At 45.1% G+C, this 17325-nt stretch overlaps 1 protein-coding gene and 3 non-coding genes across 4 annotated transcripts; all 4 read left to right on the forward strand.

Moving 5' to 3' along the window:
- The first annotated feature begins 1282 nt into the window (after positions 1-1282).
- LOC124015859 (exportin-1-like) lies at positions 1283-16711 on the forward strand. Its single transcript, XM_046331333.1, has 25 exons — positions 1283-1888; positions 2715-2846; positions 3454-3555; positions 3726-3798; positions 3997-4058; positions 4166-4210; positions 4316-4497; positions 4802-4850; positions 4938-5057; positions 6388-6516; positions 6812-6970; positions 8595-8792; positions 8998-9136; positions 9375-9556; positions 10057-10213; positions 10536-10699; positions 10932-11066; positions 12270-12453; positions 12893-12999; positions 13506-13700; positions 14164-14332; positions 14684-14818; positions 15094-15250; positions 15605-15701; positions 15871-16711. The coding sequence occupies exons 2-25, from the start codon at positions 2721-2723 to the stop codon at positions 16015-16017; spliced, it is 3213 nt and encodes a 1070-aa protein (XP_046187289.1). The 5' UTR covers positions 1283-1888; positions 2715-2720; the 3' UTR covers positions 16018-16711.
- LOC124016581 lies at positions 9751-9883 on the forward strand. Its single transcript, XR_006835392.1, has one exon. It is a non-coding gene; the product is annotated as a small nucleolar RNA SNORA17 (small nucleolar RNA).
- Positions 13851-13987, forward strand: LOC124016570. The gene has a single exon (XR_006835381.1). It is a non-coding gene; the product is annotated as a small nucleolar RNA SNORA5 (small nucleolar RNA).
- LOC124016571 lies at positions 15378-15513 on the forward strand. Its single transcript, XR_006835382.1, has one exon. It is a non-coding gene; the product is annotated as a small nucleolar RNA SNORA5 (small nucleolar RNA).
- Positions 16712-17325: the final 614 nt, after the last annotated feature.

Raw genomic sequence — 17325 nt, forward strand, 5'->3', positions numbered from 1 at the left:
GGAGATGATTGTGGACTACAGGAAAAGGAGGACCAAGCACACCCCCATTCTCATCAACGGTGTTGTAGTGGAGCAGGTTGAGCGCTTCAAGTTCATTGGTGTCCACATCACCAACAAACTATCATGGTCCTCCAGACACACCAAGACAGTCGTCGTGAAGAGGGCACGACAAAGCCTAATCCCCCCCCCCCAGGAGACTGAAAAGATTTGACATGGGTCCTCAGATCCTCAAAAAGTTCTATAGCTGCACCATCGAGAACATCCTGAATGGTTGCATCACTGCCTGGTATGGCAACTGCTCGGCCTCCAACCGTAAGGCACTACAGAGGGTAGTGCAAACGGCCCAGTACATCACTGGGGCCAAGCTTCCTCCCATCCAGGATCTCTATACCAGGCGGTGTCAGAGGAAGGCCCTAAAAATTGTCAAAGACTCCAGCCACGCTAGTCATAGACTGTTCTCTCTGTTACCGCATGGCAAGTGGTACCGGAGTGTCGAGTCTAGGTCCAAAAGGCTTCTTAACAGCTTCTACCCCCAAGCCATAAGACTGCTCAACAGCTAATCAAATGGCTACCCAGACTATTTGCATTGTCTCCCCACCCCCTCTTTTACACTGCTGCTACCCTCTGTTTATTATCTATGCATAGTCACTTTAACTCTACCTACATGTACATATTACCTCAATTATCTCGACTAACCTAACATTGAATCTGTACCGGTACCCCCTGTAATATAGTCTCGCTATTGTTATTGTACTGCTGCTCTTTAAATATTTATTTTGTATTTTTTACAAAATACTTTTCTGAAAACTGCATTGTTGGTTAAGGGCTTGTAAGTAAGCATTTCACTGTAAGGTGAAACCTATTACAATTTGATACACACAAACCTAAAAGTAAAATCATGGAATTAAGGAATATATAAATATTAGGATGAGCAATTTCAGGGGCATAGACTAAAAACAGTATATACAAATGAGATGAGTAAAGCCATATAAAAACATTATTAAAATAACTAGTGTTCCATTATTAAAGTGGCCAGTGATGTCAAGTCTATGTACAGTACATAGACTTGAAGTCATTTACCAACCCAAATGTATTATATATGTTTTGGGGTGTGTAGACCCCGCAGACCAACGGAAAACACAGCCGCATGGGTACTGAAGGATGGATGTTCATTTTGATTGACAGCATCTTTAGCCCGTAAAATAACAGGACAACCCTTGTACAATTTTATGACAAACCAATCGGATCACTCAAGGGCGTGCACATAGTCCAAATTTTACGCGGCGCCATGGGCCGAAAAACCGAGATGGAATATCCCAGTCTTAACCGGTTTCAACCGGTCTTGGGTTTGAAGCATGAGATGAAGAGCTACCGTACAAGCTCTTACACAGCCCTGCTATCAAATATTATATACGAATAGAACCAATAATACATTCAAGATTATTTTAATTTGTGATTATGAACCGGAATAACGCTATACGTGTGACTCCGTAAATTGTTAGCTAGCCAAGGGAAGCTAAGTCATCATTGGCTTGTGCATTAGCAGGCTAAGCTAACTTGACAACATTTCTCGCCGTCAGCAACGGTTCAATCATTGCTAAGCTACTTCTAGACTAGTCCGTGGACATTTATTTGCTATTTGGTAAATTGGTACATGTACATTATCATACTGAAACTTCGTTTCAGTGGCAGGACATACAGCTAACGACGTGCTATTAGGACATAAATAATTTGGCTAGCTAGCTAATTAGCCAGGAAGCTAGCTAGTGAATGTCAACCACACTGGAACGTGTGCCATGAGATAGCTTGACATCCAGCCAAACGACAGTTGAAAATTAAGGGCAAAAGTCTCTTGTTTTTTTTTATTACAACGGAAAGACTAAATAAGGTAAGTTTGGTAGCTAGCTGTTTAGAGGGTTGAATCTCTTGAGTTTGGGTAGTGATGTAGCTAACGTTAGCCAGCTAGCTATTAGTGGTAGCTAACTAGCCTTTTAGCTATCTGGCTGATTTTTATAGCTAAACTAACTTGCTAGCTATAATTGTGAATATTACTTAAGTTTGTTAATACGAGTGAGTGAAGTGAAATTTAATCATCGTACAGACTTAACATTAGCCAGACGTTAGTTTATGCGATAAGCTAACTAGACCTGTGTTAACTTTGAGGTCAGTTAATTTAGACGTAACCAAGTAGTATACACAATAGAGGTAACGCTAGCTAACAATAGTAAACGCTAAGTTAGCCATAAGTTAAACAGTAACGTTAGCTTGCGTTATCAACTAGCAGCACTCTTGGGTCGCTGGATGGAGGGAGGGGTTGCTGTATATTGCCGCGTTTACGTGCTTCCCGGAACTAGAAAACTCAGAAATGTCCGAATGACTAACTGGTTTAAACCCGGCACGTGTTTGACTATAACCAGTTTATAAATCTGACATTTTCGATTCTCCTGGTTCCGACGAGCACTTGAACGCGCCACAAGTACCACTTGTGGTCCATGGTGTCGCAATTTGCAAATCTATTTAAGTTTACAGGCTTGCGAGTGATGTCGCAATTTTAGTCACTCAATATTTCGCCATTGTTGTTACGTGGGTGGGTGTAGCAATAGGTAGTAATATCGGGAGTGAAAATAATATCTTTGGTCAGGTTTTATTTACAGGTCTGTCTGTAGTTAAGTTCTGCCATTTGTTCTCATGTTTCCCTACCCCTCCATTGCTAGAGCTCTATGCCAGCAAACATGACAATGTTGGCGGATCATGCAGCAAGACAGCTGCTAGACTTCAGTCAAAAGCTGGACATCAATCTGCTGGACAATGTAGTCAATTCCATGTACTATGACATTGGATCACAGGTGAGAGCTTCTCCTTGCCCTTCTGCTGCTCTGTCATTTGCTACATAATTAAGTCAGACTGCCATCATTTAGGCTGTTTGCAGTGACTTCAAAACCAGGGTTTTTGTAAAAAAAAAAAAAAAGTAATCAGTGATTGGATCATTTCTGGATGTGTGTTCTGGCTCTCGCCCAACCTTTTGGTTCATGGGACCAGTCCTACGATCTAGAATAGCTTTCCATTCTAGAAATTGTCAGGAGTTACTCAGATCCAGACTCATTGCGAAGAAGAATCTTACGTCAGTAGGTGTGGTGTAGGATTTGGCTGGAGCAAGGAGTTTAGGTAGCCAGACAATTAATTGTTAATTGTACCCTGTTATGACTCAAAATACAAACTTACCTTACTCCCATGTTGGTAAACATAAACAAACACTGTATAGCCTGAACATGGTTAAAACTGTAACTTTCATATCATGGAAGACCAGTCCTTGCATCCATTGCTCTCTATGAATTTGAGTGTTTACATTTCTCCATCCCTTAGTGGCAGGGTTCATGCTTTGTTTCAACTGCGGTTTAGACCTTTAAAGCCACACAGATCTCAGAACAGTTTCTCTCTCCTTGTCTTCCACAGCAACGCATGGCCCAGGAGGTGCTGACCAACCTCAAGGATCACCCGGACGCATGGACACGAGTCGACACCATCCTGGAGTTTTCTCAGAACATGAAGACTAAAGTATGTGTGCCAGTGATTCATTCCTTGTGATTGGTTTACATCCTCTAACCAGGTCGAATATATAAGTCAACATCGAAAAGCATATCATTACAGCCAGGCATTGGCAGTCCAGTTGGATCCATAGAGATGCTTTCCTGATAGTCTAAGCCTCTCCCTCCTCTCCATTCCAGTACTATGCACTGCAAATTCTGGAGACTGTGATCAAGACACGCTGGAAGATTCTTCCCAGAAATCAATGTGAAGGTAACACCCGCTGTATAGGTTGTTTGGAATAACACCACTATATTAGGGCCAAGCATGAGATACAAACCTTGGGAATGAACAGTGACATTAAGATAAGGGAATAACGTGGCTAGACTACATAGCTAATGTTCCGTGTTATGCAGGCACAAACATTTGATCTTTGACAATGTTGAGTCAAACATTTCTGCATGTTTTCAGGAATAAAGAAGTATGTCGTTGGTCTGATTATCAAGACCTCATCTGATGCCGCAAATGTTGAGGTAAAGAGTCGTTCCTGTGTTTGACCCTGTTCTCGCCGCAATGTTTTCCATGTTGAAATTCTGTGCTCGTTCCCAAATTTCATCTGCATTTTTAATCTGTGTTTCAGAAAGATGGAGTGTACATTGCAAAACTTAACATGATCCTCGTACAGGTAAAAAAAAAAAAAAAGAATTTTGTAAGAAACTCGTCTGTCCTGTCATTACAAATGGTTAAAACCGAAACAATCAAACGCAACGTGTCTCCTCTGCTTGTGTAGATCCTGAAGCAGGAGTGGCCCAAGCACTGGCCTACCTTCATCAGTGACATCGTGGGTGCCAGCCGCACCAGTGAGAGTCTGTGTCAGAACAACATGATCATCCTCAAGCTGCTCAGTGAGGAGGTCTTTGACTTCTCCAGTGGACAGATGACCCAGGTGAAGGCCAAGCACCTGAAAGACAGGTACATAACGTCTCCTATCCAGCTACCTAATAACATTAAAGTTTGTCATATGTGCAGGATACAATGTAGCCTACACGGTACAATTGAATGCTTATTTATACAATAAATGCTTTGGCTGCTTGGAGATGTATTGTATATCGCAAAGAGTCTGTTTCCCTGAGTATTAGTGGTTGGTAACATTACCAGTCTCTTCATGGCAACTGAATTGTACATTTTTTATCATCACATTATTTGAAGGCATGGGTAGATAAGCTGGAACTGTACACTAACATGCTATTTAGTAATGATTTTCTTTTTCTTTCAGTATGTGCAATGAATTCTCGCAAATATTCCAGCTCTGCCAGTTTGTCATGGTAAGCAATGGCTCAGTGATTCTAAATATGATATGAAATTGACATGTTGAATACCCAACACAAGTTCAATGCAAACATTTTCTGCAGGAAAACTCCCAGAATGCCCCTCTGGTCCAAGCCACACTCGAGACTCTCCTGCGTTTCCTGAACTGGATCCCCCTGGGGTACATATTTGAGACCAAATTGATCAGCACTCTGGTGTACAAGGTAACTCAACTCCTGATGACTCACTTGCACCTGTCCCCATACTGAAAATTAAATGACTAAGTATCGGCGTATTACTACTTCTCGGTTCCATTGAAACATCTCCCTAGGCAATTTAGTGGTGTTTTTGACGTGATACAGCAATACCGGCTTGTGTAAACCTGAAACGGCAGTTGAGCTATAGGCATCCTCTCACAAAGGCGCTCTTGCATTGGTTTTGCTTGCAAGTGCGTAAGAACCGGAGGAACAATATTGTGAATGTTTGAGACATTTGCACCTTGTTGCGTCGGCGACTTGGTCTGCTGCAAACATCCGTACACTTGTACCCGTGTACGGGTTGAAAATGGCAGATTTGGCCACTAATAAATGCCAAAATTGGAACGTAGTGGCTGTACAGTAACATGCTGTACATGATGTCAGAGCTCTGTAGTGGCTGAGCAGGACTGTATTTTGAGAGATGAGACATGAGGATTATAATACCGCTTTGATGTCATACAAGCAAGCCAAACACTCGTCCAAATCTCAAAACTCATGTCATATACTGTGTCAAAGTTTATGATTACTGTTTGTTGTACAGTTACAATATGACATGGCGGCATACCCTGGGTTGTTCTGAACAGAATGAGCCTATGTTTGTCAATTGTGAAGAGAATTTGCAGCAGCACCTGAATGCAGTCATGACTCCTTTCTACGTGCACCAAAATTCCGATCTGTTTCTCTGAATTGCCTTTTGAACACTGTAATATCATATTTTATAAAGACTGGTCATGTTGGCAATAGAATAAGCTTTCAAATTATGCCCACTTGACCCAGATTGCGATTTATAATTGGGTGTTATTGGATTGCATAGAACACAATAGTAATTGTGCGATGGCGGGGATGTGTTCAGGACTAAACTACAAGTGTGCTCGCTCTAGTTCCTCAACAGCACAGATAGGAGAGCAAAAAAAAGAAGCTTATAGTTGAAGACTCTTCTTTGAGAGGTGTGTGGCCACTTGGAGACACCAGTTAGTCCTCTCACTCAAATCCTTGTCATTTTTTTGTCTTATGTTGCACCTACCCCACATGTTACTGAATGTATCCAGAGTATTTTCAGATTTCGTTATCAGCAAATGTGTCAAAGTACAGAATGTAAAATGCACATAAAATCAAGTGTAATGTTTGGATTCAGTCTTGTCAGGTGAACTGTTGTGTACTCAACTTCGGTCCAGAACTTTTTCTTATTGGGACAAGCTCAAGTAGTCCCTCCTTGTTTCAGTCAGTTTTCTTCTGATTGGTGCCTAGTGAATACGACCCTGTTGACAAACCTCTTCTTCCTCTCGTCCGTTCCCAGTTCTTGAACGTGCCCATGTTCCGCAACGTGACACTGAAGTGTCTGACGGAGATCGCCGGCGTGAGTGTCAACCAGTATGAGGAGCAGTTTGTCAACCTCTTCACGCTCACCATGGATCAGCTCAAACAGGTACACACCATGTCAGCTCAAACTGGTATGCTTAGCTCCATCTGCTGGCCAGTTAAGCCTACTGTCAAAACTCTATTGTAGCAGTGGTACCCAAATGATGGAGCAGGACAAAGCGATGGGTTTCATATATTATTTTAAACAGGATACTGCAGACCCTGTTTCAACAACGATCATATTGCAGGCATCATAAGAACTATTAAGAAGTTAGCATACATTTTTACATAAAAAAGGTGATTTAACACTAATTGACGCATCACATAATCTGCATTTTCCCCCATCTCTCTTTGCGTGTTAGATGCTCCCCCTGAACACCAACATCCGCCTGGCATATTCCAATGGCAAGGACGACGAGCAGAACTTCATCCAGAACCTCAGCCTGTTCCTCTGCACCTTCCTGAAAGAGCATGGACAGCTCATCGAGAAGAGGCCCAACCTTAGGGAGACACTCGTGGAGGTAGCGTTAACGCCGTGAATACTGGACAATAACAACAGAGATACTGTTCCTATAATGTTTTTTTGGGGAGAAATGCACGAATCAATCGCTTTCATCCATAAGTCATGTATTAACAGTTCACATACCCTGTTGTTCCTCCCCAACCTATACTGCAGCCAGAAAAATTTGACCTTTGACCTCAAATACTAAATCCGTCAAAAGAACTTAAAAAAGAACTCTCAACAACTGAGACATAAACTGCACAAGTTCCACAGCCATGTGACTGGAAATGGAATAATGTGTCCCTGATCAAAGGGGGGGGGGGGGTCAAAATCAAAAGTAACAGTCAGTATCTGGTGTGGACACCAGCTGCATTAAGTACTGCAGTCCTCCTCGTGTACTGCACCAGATTTGCCAGTTCTTGCTGTGAGATGTTACTCCTCTCTTCCACCAAGGCACCTGCAAGTTCCCGGACATTTTTGGGTGGAATGGCCCTGGCCCTAGCCCTCACCCTCCGATCCAACAGGTTCCAGACGTGCTCAATGGGATTGAGATCCAGGCTCTTCGCTGGCCATGGCAGAACACAGACATTCCTGTCTTGCAGGAAATCACACACAGAACGAGCAGTATGGCTGGTGGCATTGTCATGCTGGAGGGTCATGTCAGGATGAGCCTGCAAGGGAGGGTACCACATGATGGAGGAGGATGTCTTCCCTGTAACGCACAGCGTTGAGATTGCCTGCAATGACAACAAGCTCAGTCCGATGATGCTTTGATACACCGCCCCAGACCATGATGGACCCTCCACCTCCAAATCGATCCCACTCCAGAGTACAGGCCTCGGTGTCACTCATTTCTTCGATGATAAATGCGAATCCGACCATCATCCCCGGTGAGACAAAACCGCCACTCGTCAGTGAAGAGCACTTTTTGCCAGTCCTGGTCCAGCGACAGTGGATTTGTGCCCATAGGCGATGTTGTTGCCTGTGATGTCTGAGGGACCTGCCTTACAACAGAACTACATGACCTCAGTCCAGCCTCTCTCCGCCTATTGCGGACAGTCTGAGCACTGATGGAGGGATAGTGCGTTCCTGGTGCAACTCGGGCAGTTGTTGCCATCCTGTAGGTGTGATGTTTGGATGTACCGATCCTGTGCAGGTGTTGTTACACATGGTCTGCCACTGTGAGTACGATCAGTTGTCCATCCTGTCTCCCTGTAGCGTGGGTATTGCCCTGGCCACATCTGCAGTCCTCATGCCTCCTCGCAGTTTGTCTAAGACACGTTCACACAGATGAGCAGGGACCCTGGGCATCATTTCTTTTGGTGTTTTTGAGTCAGTAGAAAGGATTCTTTAGTGTCCTCAAGTTTTCATAAATGTGACCTTAATTGCCTATCGTCTGTAATCCGTTAGTCTCTTATCCACTGTTCCACAGGTGCATGTTCATTAATTGTTTATGGTTAGTTGAACCAGCATGGGAAACATGCTTTACAATGAAGATCTGTATTATCTGCATTTTAGTATTATGTTTTCTTCAGTTTTTGTTGTCATCCTCAAGTCACGCACCATTGAAATGGCACTAACCCCCCCCAGTCCTCAACATTCTCCTTACCTTCTGTTGTCCTAATCACCCCCCACCCCTCCAGGCTCTGCACTACATGCTGCTGGTGTCTGAGGTGGAGGAGACAGAGATCTTTAAGATCTGTCTGGAGTACTGGAATCACCTGGCGGCCGAGCTCTACAGGGAGAGCCCCTTCTCCACCTCCACCTCCCCCCTGCTTTCTGGGAGCCAGCACTTTGACGTGCCGCCACGCCGGCACCTCTACCTGCCCGTGCTCTCCAAGGTGAGGAGTAACACACAGACCGCCGGACGGGTACACACACGATGTGTGACAATCGAACAAGGTTTCCACCACTTCAAACTGTTTCCCCCCTACTGGACACAACCTTGCTGTTCTACTGTGTCCCTGCCTCATGGTGTCTGATAGGATTACACTATTTAGATTGTCCATTAATAGTCACTGGCATGTTGTCTGCCCGGTAACACAGGTGCGTACGCTGATGGTGAGCCGAATGGCCAAACCAGAGGAAGTGCTGGTGGTGGAGAACGACCAGGGCGAGGTGGTCCGAGAGTTCATGAAGGACACAGACTCAATCAACCTCTATAAGAACATGAGAGAGACACTGGGTAAGTGCCTGGCCCAGGACAGTCTGCACATTCCACACACATATACACGTCCTCTCTCTAGTCTGTAATGTCAGTTAATCCGCAATCTTTTCCTTTCTCAAAGGTATTTTCCACAATTGATTGCTCTGTCAGTGATGCACATCTCTCCCGCACACTTTTGTTCGCTGTCTATAACGTAGGGAACTATTCACATACTCCCTCTCTCTGTGATTACCATACCCCCCTTTCTCCCCCCCAGTTTACCTGACCCATTTGGACTATGCGGACACGGAGCGCATCATGACGGAGAAGCTGCACAACCAGGTCAACGGGACAGAGTGGTCGTGGAGGAACCTGAACACACTATGCTGGGCTATCGGCTCCATCAGCGGGGCCATGCACGAGGAGGACGAGAAGCGCTTCCTGGTCACCGTCATCAAGGTCTGTAGTAGTCTTAACGGACACAGCTCACACTCATGCACTCGCAACCACGCACATACACGCGTCGCACCTTCACAGGTAGCTACGGTCTTTAAAGGGGAAAATACACACATACAGTAGTTGCTGGTCTTGGTCATCAATTCCGTGCTCTGTTAGACCAGAAATGTTCCCCTTACTGTTCAGAAATTGAATGGCCTGCCCCTTGAGGTGTTGCAGTCCGACTGTGCATGTTGAGCCTGTGTCATGAGGGGCGGAGAGTAACAGGGCTATGTCTACGCCGAGGACTCAGAACAGTGGGTGCTTGGAGTGATTGATAGAACTGACATTTGACCCCAAAAAATAATTTAATGACACTTATGGAGAAATGACACATCCACGTCACCTGACAAGACTTCAAATGTAATTGCCACCAACTCTGCTGCTGTAGAGTGACTGTCAGGATGTACTGAGCTGCGTTTCTGTGATGTTGACCGACTGTCGTTTTCTCATCATGTCTCCAGGACCTGCTGGGTCTCTGTGAGCAGAAGAGGGGGAAGGACAACAAGGCCATCATCGCCTCAAACATCATGTACATCGTGGGCCAGTACCCACGCTTCCTCCGAGCCCACTGGAAGTTCCTCAAGACTGTTGTTAACAAGCTCTTTGAGTTCATGCACGGTAAGCGACTTTGTTCAGGCCATCACTTGCATATCTCAAAAAGATACAGGATACTGTTTTCAGTGTCGTTTGAAAATTGATTTCCTTGGTGTGATTTTTGCATCCATGCAAAATACCAGGGCTCTGTTCATTTGGCACAAGACAGAAAGCCAACAAACAGGGAGGGACTACCTGGACTAGTCCAATAAGAAACAGTCATTTGCGGTTTACGATTCATAGCTTTAAAAAAAAAAAAAAAGTTCCGCTACGGTATGTCCAAATGAACACGTCCCAACAGTGTCTTTTATTGAACATTTTATTTGAATGTAATTGTTCCCGGCAGAGACTCACGATGGTGTGCAGGACATGGCGTGCGACACCTTCATTAAGATCGCCCAGAAGTGCCGGCGCCACTTTGTCCAGGTGCAGGTGGGCGAGGTGATGCCCTTCATCGACGAGATCCTCAACAACATCAACACCATCATCTGTGACCTCCAGCCCCAACAGGTACACAGATACACCAAGATTAGCAGTGACACAGTTGAGTTACAGGCCTCTGAAAACAACCAAAACTAAGAGTAAAATACAGTAGTAGTTGAACATTTTCAAGTAGCAACACTGGTTTTGAGTTTTCTATTGGCCAAGTTCAGGGAGCACCATGTTTCTAGTTGTCACAGCCATGTGAAATGGCTGGAGTTGTTCACATGACCATAATCAACCTCGTATCGCTTCCCCTCAGGTGCACACGTTCTACGAGGCGGTGGGCTACATGATCGGGGCCCAGACGGACCAGGCCGTGCAAGAGCACCTCATTGAGAAGTACATGCTGCTACCCAACCAGGTGTGGGACAGCATCATCCAACAGGCCACCAAGGTAAGTCACACTCCACTATGGGATTGGGTTTTGATTACCTCTGTTTCAAAGCATTTTAAATTATATGGATGCAACACAATCAATCAAATGTATTTATATAGCCCTTCTTACATCAGCTGATATCTCAAAGTGCTGTACAGAAACCCAGCCTAAAACCTCAAACAGCAAGCAATGCAGGTGTAGAAGCATGGTGGATAGGAAAAACTCCCTAGAAAGAACCTAGGAAGAAACCTAGAGAGGGACCAGGCTATGAGGGGTGGCCAGTCCTCTTCTGGTTGGGCCTGGTGGAGATTATAACGGAACATGGCCAAGATGTTCAAATGTTCATAGATGACTAGCAGAGTGAAATAATAATCATCACAGTAGTTGTCGAGGGTGCAACAAGTCAGCACCTCTGGAGTAAATGTCAGTTGGCTTTTCATAGCTGATTATTGAGAGTATCTCCACCACTCCTGCTGTCTCAAGAGAGTTGAAAACAGCATGTCTGGGACAGGTAGCACGTACGGTGAACAGGTCAGGGTTCCATAGCCGCAGGCAGAACAGTTGAAACTGGAGCAGCAGCACGACCAGGTGGACTGGGGACAGCAAGGAGTCATCAGGCCAGGTAGTCCTGAGGCATGGTCCAAGGGCTCAGGTCCTCTGAAAGAAAGATAATTAGAGAGAGCATACATAAATTCACACAGGACACCGGATAAGACAGGAGAAATACTCCCGACTGACTCTAGCCCTCCGACACACACTATTGCAGCATAAATACTGGAGGCTGAGGCAGGAGGGGTCAGGAGACACTGGCTCCCCGTCCGACGATACCCCTGGACAGGGCCAAACAGGCAGGATATAACCCCACCCACTTTGCCAAAGCACAGTTCCCACACCGCTCGAGGGATATCTTCAACCACGAACCTACCATCCTGAGACAAGGCTGAGTGTAGCCCACGGAGATCTCCCCCATAACCCAAACAACACGAGGGTGTCATCCACCTTGTACCACTGTGCCATGAAGAGGAACACCCACCGTCTTAAATGCCCTTGTAGTTTTATAAGCATCAAATGCCTTTTCTCCCATTTGTTGTTGTAAATAGCAACTCTCAAAGCCTCCTCTTTTTACACTTAAGTAAAAAGCTATCCAGAGCGACTTACCATATGTTGTCTGAAGATGCGGTGAAAGCATTTTAACTGACTTGTTGACTCTCTCTCCCCCAGAATGTGGACATCCTGAAGGATGCAGAGACAGTGCGTCAGCTGGGCAGCATCCTGAAGACCAACGTGCGGGCCTGCAAGGCCGTGGGACATCCCTTCGTGGTGCAGCTGGGACGCATCTACCTGGACATGCTCAATGTCTACAAGTGTCTGAGTGAGAACATCTCCTCTGCCATCCAGACCAACGGTGAGACGTGTGTGCCTAGTCGTCTGTCCCTGGTCTATCTGATCTGTGTGCCCGAGGTGCTTGTTTGTCTTGGTGTGTGGGTCTGTCACTCTAGTATGCCTGAGGCACTTGCTTGTCAAAGTGTGTGTGTGCTTAACTGTATGTCTGCGGCATCAGGCACAGAACTATAAGTCCAGTCAAACGTTGCGTTGGAGACAGCTGGGAACTCTGAAAAATTACGATGTCAAATCATGCCGTCAGTGATAATCAGGTCGGAAAATCGGGGCTGGGTGACCATTCACAACGATTTTTCTTGTTTGACTTGAACGCACTGAAGTTCTCAGTTGTTTTGAAAGTGGCATAATAACGTTTCTTAAGCGTCACTGAGCTCTCCAATGCTAACGCCATGCTACCACACTAATCCCTATGCTGGATAACTAATGCTCTATTGTCCTGCAAGGAGAGATGGTGACCAAGCAGCCCCTGATCCGGAGCATGAGGACGGTGAAGAGAGAAACGCTCAAGCTGATCTCAGGTTGGGTCAGCCGCTCCAACGACCCACAAATGGCGAGTCTGTCCTGTCTTAATCAAATCTAGAGTCACAGCCTGTAGGGAATGGTATAGACCAGAGGTTATTCTATAGATCCTCTCAGAAGGCCGTAATTGTAGATACGAATTTGTTGTTAACTGACTTCCATTGGTGGGATCAGAGCGGGCGTCTTTCAGACCATAGATGGCCTGTCTAAACCACACCATAGAGAAACGGGAGGCAGAAAGACAACCAGAAAGATCAAACTCGCTGTCTGGACTAGCTTGCACTCCACACAGCCCCAACCTTGTCCAGAGGCACCATGCCCATTGAAACAATTTCATCCACTTACAGGTTGAAAAAGCAGAGTATAGCTCACATCACAGACAAAGATATAGCATTTTCCTGTCAGTTCCTCCAAAATAACTATGGTGCCAATGAATTGAACCACCACTATCCCCCAGTGGAGCCCCAAGCCCTCAGTTATCTGACAGTTTGCTTTGTTAGATTCAATATCCTTTTATTAACTGGTCATCTTCTTCAGGTGGGGGAGAACTTTGTCCCGCCCCTGTTGGAGGCCGTACTCATCGACTATCAGCGCAACGTCCCCGCCGCCAGAGAGCCTGAGGTGCTCAGCACCATGGCGACCATCGTCAATAAACTGGGTGGACACATTACCGGGGAGATCCCGAAGATCTTTGACGCAGTCTTCGAGTGCACTTTGAACATGATCAATAAAGTATGTTTCATAGATGTTTCCTATACTATTATAGCACGATACTAAAAATGTGGTAATCTATTAATTAGTTTATATTCTTAGCTGGCCTGAGTGGCCCTTATAGACTGTACATGATGTCAAAGGAACATTAACAGAAAGTTAGAGTTGGTGTGCAGCCTTGTCAAATTCAGTGCTTCCTCCACAATGGACCGCACTGGCCAAAGTGGCTGCCACAGTGAACCTGTAGTTCATGGGCCCCACATCCCTTTTGCGTGGGTGTTGGGGATAAATTTGTACTACAGACAATCGGTCAAGTCTTTACAATGCATGGTTGTGCAGGATTGTTGAACACAGGATAGTTTTTGTAATTGTTTATGTGAACAAAAACTGTATGACTGAGATAATCCAAGCAGTCTTTATTCCTTATAGAAAGTAATTCCACTGACATTGTCCAACTTGAATTGTCCCCTTTTTCTTCCTCCAGGACTTTGAGGAGTACCCAGAGCATAGGACCCATTTTTTCTACCTCCTCCAAGCTGTGAACTCGCAGTGCTTCCCAGCCTTCCTTTCCATTCCCCCGGCCCAGTTCAAACTGGTTCTGGACTCCATTATCTGGGCTTTCAAACACACCATGAGGAATGTTGCAGACACTGGTAGGACCCTCCATATGCTTTTGCCTTACCTACCTGTTCATACATACTAGGGCTTTCACGAGATTGGAACTGTGTTGATGAATGAGGTTGGCAAACTCTCTGAGGTGAAATGCAGTTCACTTAACTCTATATTTCAAATATTATGGGCGTTTCAGACGCAGGTGAAATCTAATGCTGGACTAAGGATTTTCTTTCAATGGAGAACAGCTTTTTAGTCCAGGACTAGGCTTAATCTGAGTCTTGAGAAAATAGTCATTTTGGTACATTGTGGAATATGCCCTGCTTATTATTGTCATCAAGCCACTCATCCCGCATCCTCTTTTTCTCCATCTGTCTTGTTATGTCACCCAGGTCTGCAGATTCTTTACACCCTGCTGCAGAACGTGGCCCAGGAGGAGGCTGCCGCACAGAGCTTCTACCAGACCTATTTCTGTGACATCCTCCAGCACATCTTCTCTGTCGTCACAGATACCTCGCATACAGCAGGTGAGGGGTGGTGGGGTCGGTGGCTGACAGTTAAATATCACCGGAAACATCGATGGTACTGTAAAAAGTGTTGGGTACAGGCGAGGAATCCGAGTCCTTGTTTTACACTAGATGGGTAGATGGTTTGATTCCTGATGGGGATATTTAACTTTGATGTCACATTGCAGCAGAGTCAAACACAGACATGGCAGATGGACACGACAATGTGCTTAAGTGCCATTGGTGAGTGCCAGACAAGCGTGGGTATAATTGATGTTATGCTTGACTTTCTGCAGGGCTAACCATGCACGCGTCCATCCTGGCCTACATGTTCAACCTGGTGGAGGAGGGTAAAATCAGCACCTCCCTCAACCCAGCCAGCCAGAACAACCAGGGCTATGTTCAGGAGTATGTGGCCAACCTGCTCAAGACAGCCTTCCCCCATCTACAAGAGTAAGTGTGTCTGTCAGCCTGCCTATTTGCATTATTCTTAGCTGCCTTGAGGGACCCTGTCAAGTCAATTTTAAATTAAACATTTTGTTGTGCTCCACTCTGAGCACTGAAATGGGGATGTGTTAGTTGTCAGCCTTGTCAAATTCGCTGCTTCCTCTACAATGGACCGCACTGGCCCAAATGGCTGCCACAGTGAACCTGTAGTTCATGGGCCTCATCTATTTTACATTGGTGTTGGGGATACATTTGTACTACAGACAATAACTAGTTGATCTAAAGTGATCTACTTACTGTAGGTAGTTGGTATATAGGTAGGTGATTGTGTTGTAATCCTGACTCTCCTCTCCATTCCAGTGCCCAGGTGAAGGTGTTTGTAACAGGTCTATTCAGCTTGAACCAGGATATCCCCGCTTTCAAGGAGCACCTGAGGGACTTCCTGGTGCAGATCAAGGTGAGTCACTCTGGTTTTGTAGCCACACACACACACATGGGTGCAAACGCTTAGTAACTCTCTGGCCCTCGCGTGTCTATCAGACTGAAGTGTCAAACCACTGAAGCATGGTAGATGTACATGATATTTGTCCCTCACACTTAACTTCCTCTTTTTACTCCCTGTCCAGGAGTTTGCTGGCGAGGACACCACAGACCTGTTCCTGGAGGAGCGGGAGACGTCGCTGCGGCAGGCCCAGGAAGAGAAACACAAGCTGCAGATGTCCGTCCCCGGCATCCTCAACCCCCATGAGCTCCCCGAGGAGATGTGCGACTGAGCGCCGCCATATAGGAACGAACACCACAGTAAACATGTACAGTTTTTGAAAAAAAGAAAGCCAAGAGAAGCTGGGAGCTCCTCTTGTCAAGTGTGTGTGTGTGTGTGAGATTGAGAGGTGCTTTGTCGACCAAATCAATGCCAATATGTAAATGAGAATTGCGCCTATGATTCGGGCACTCACATTTTTTTGCATACGGACGCATTTTATACAGAGTCATTTGTGTAATAATATGGTATTGCTCCTTTTCCCTCCTAATTCAAGCGTTATATTTTTGGTCATCCTCTGTTTCGCCGTGCATGAAGTTGAAAGAAATAATTATTTTTAACCCTCTTTCTTTCCCTACACCCCCCCACCAACACCTCTTCTATTTGTTTATATGTAAGATATGTTAAAAGCACACGTTAAAAGGTTACTTTAAAAAGCGCTGTAGTGTCAGGAAGTGCTCCAATAGAAAGAACGTGTGTTTTTTGGAGGAGCCTGCAGATGAATGTGATGGTAAATGACGCTGCTTCCTTTGTTTCTGTTTTGGCAGCAGTTTTTATGTGGCGAGTCAGGTTTTGTTTGCACCAAAAACTGACTGCTCTGACATTTGGACAAGAATGTTAGATCAAAGGAAGGTTATGTGCATATCATCCTGTTTGTAAAGCTGTCTTAGTACTATGGGAACATAAAGTTGGTTATTTTTACAAAACTGTGTATGTCCTATTCTGTGTGTATGTGTTTCCTTCCATCATTGAAGGTTATTAAATCCAATATCTGAATTAGGATTTGAAACTATTAAACACTCACTGATAAATCTGCATTTTGAGAGGAAGGTTGAACGTTAAGGTTAAATTACTTAAATACTTTGGAGTAAACAAATAAAATAAAAACGATGCCATGGTATCGTGCTTCTCTGACAAATTCCCCAAATTAATAAAAAATGTCTGCAAAGGTGCTCTTGTCTGATGGTGCCAATGAGGGCCATCTATAAACCTGAGCCGCAGTTCACCAGTCTATGGTCCGTGACGTGAAAGGGCACAAGCAATGAGTGAGGAGCACCCTCAAATCGAACCGTAATCTGCGTCGCTCTATAATGTTGTCAACAGGGCAGCATTGTGACTCGTCCTGATGAAACAAAGATTTTCCATCAAATGTATTTTTTAAATTTCAAGAGTTCTTAATTGGAAAACAGATAAAAAGCAATCACTTATGCATGTGAAAACCGAATCCTAGTCATTACTGAAGGGGCCACCTGGCACATGCCCTGTGTATCCTTCCCTCATCGGGGTAACCCGGGCCAGATAATCGAATCCCCTCAGTGGC

Source organism: Oncorhynchus gorbuscha, linkage group LG26 (assembly GCF_021184085.1).
Source record: "Oncorhynchus gorbuscha isolate QuinsamMale2020 ecotype Even-year linkage group LG26, OgorEven_v1.0, whole genome shotgun sequence".
NCBI lineage: Eukaryota > Metazoa > Chordata > Actinopteri > Salmoniformes > Salmonidae > Oncorhynchus > Oncorhynchus gorbuscha.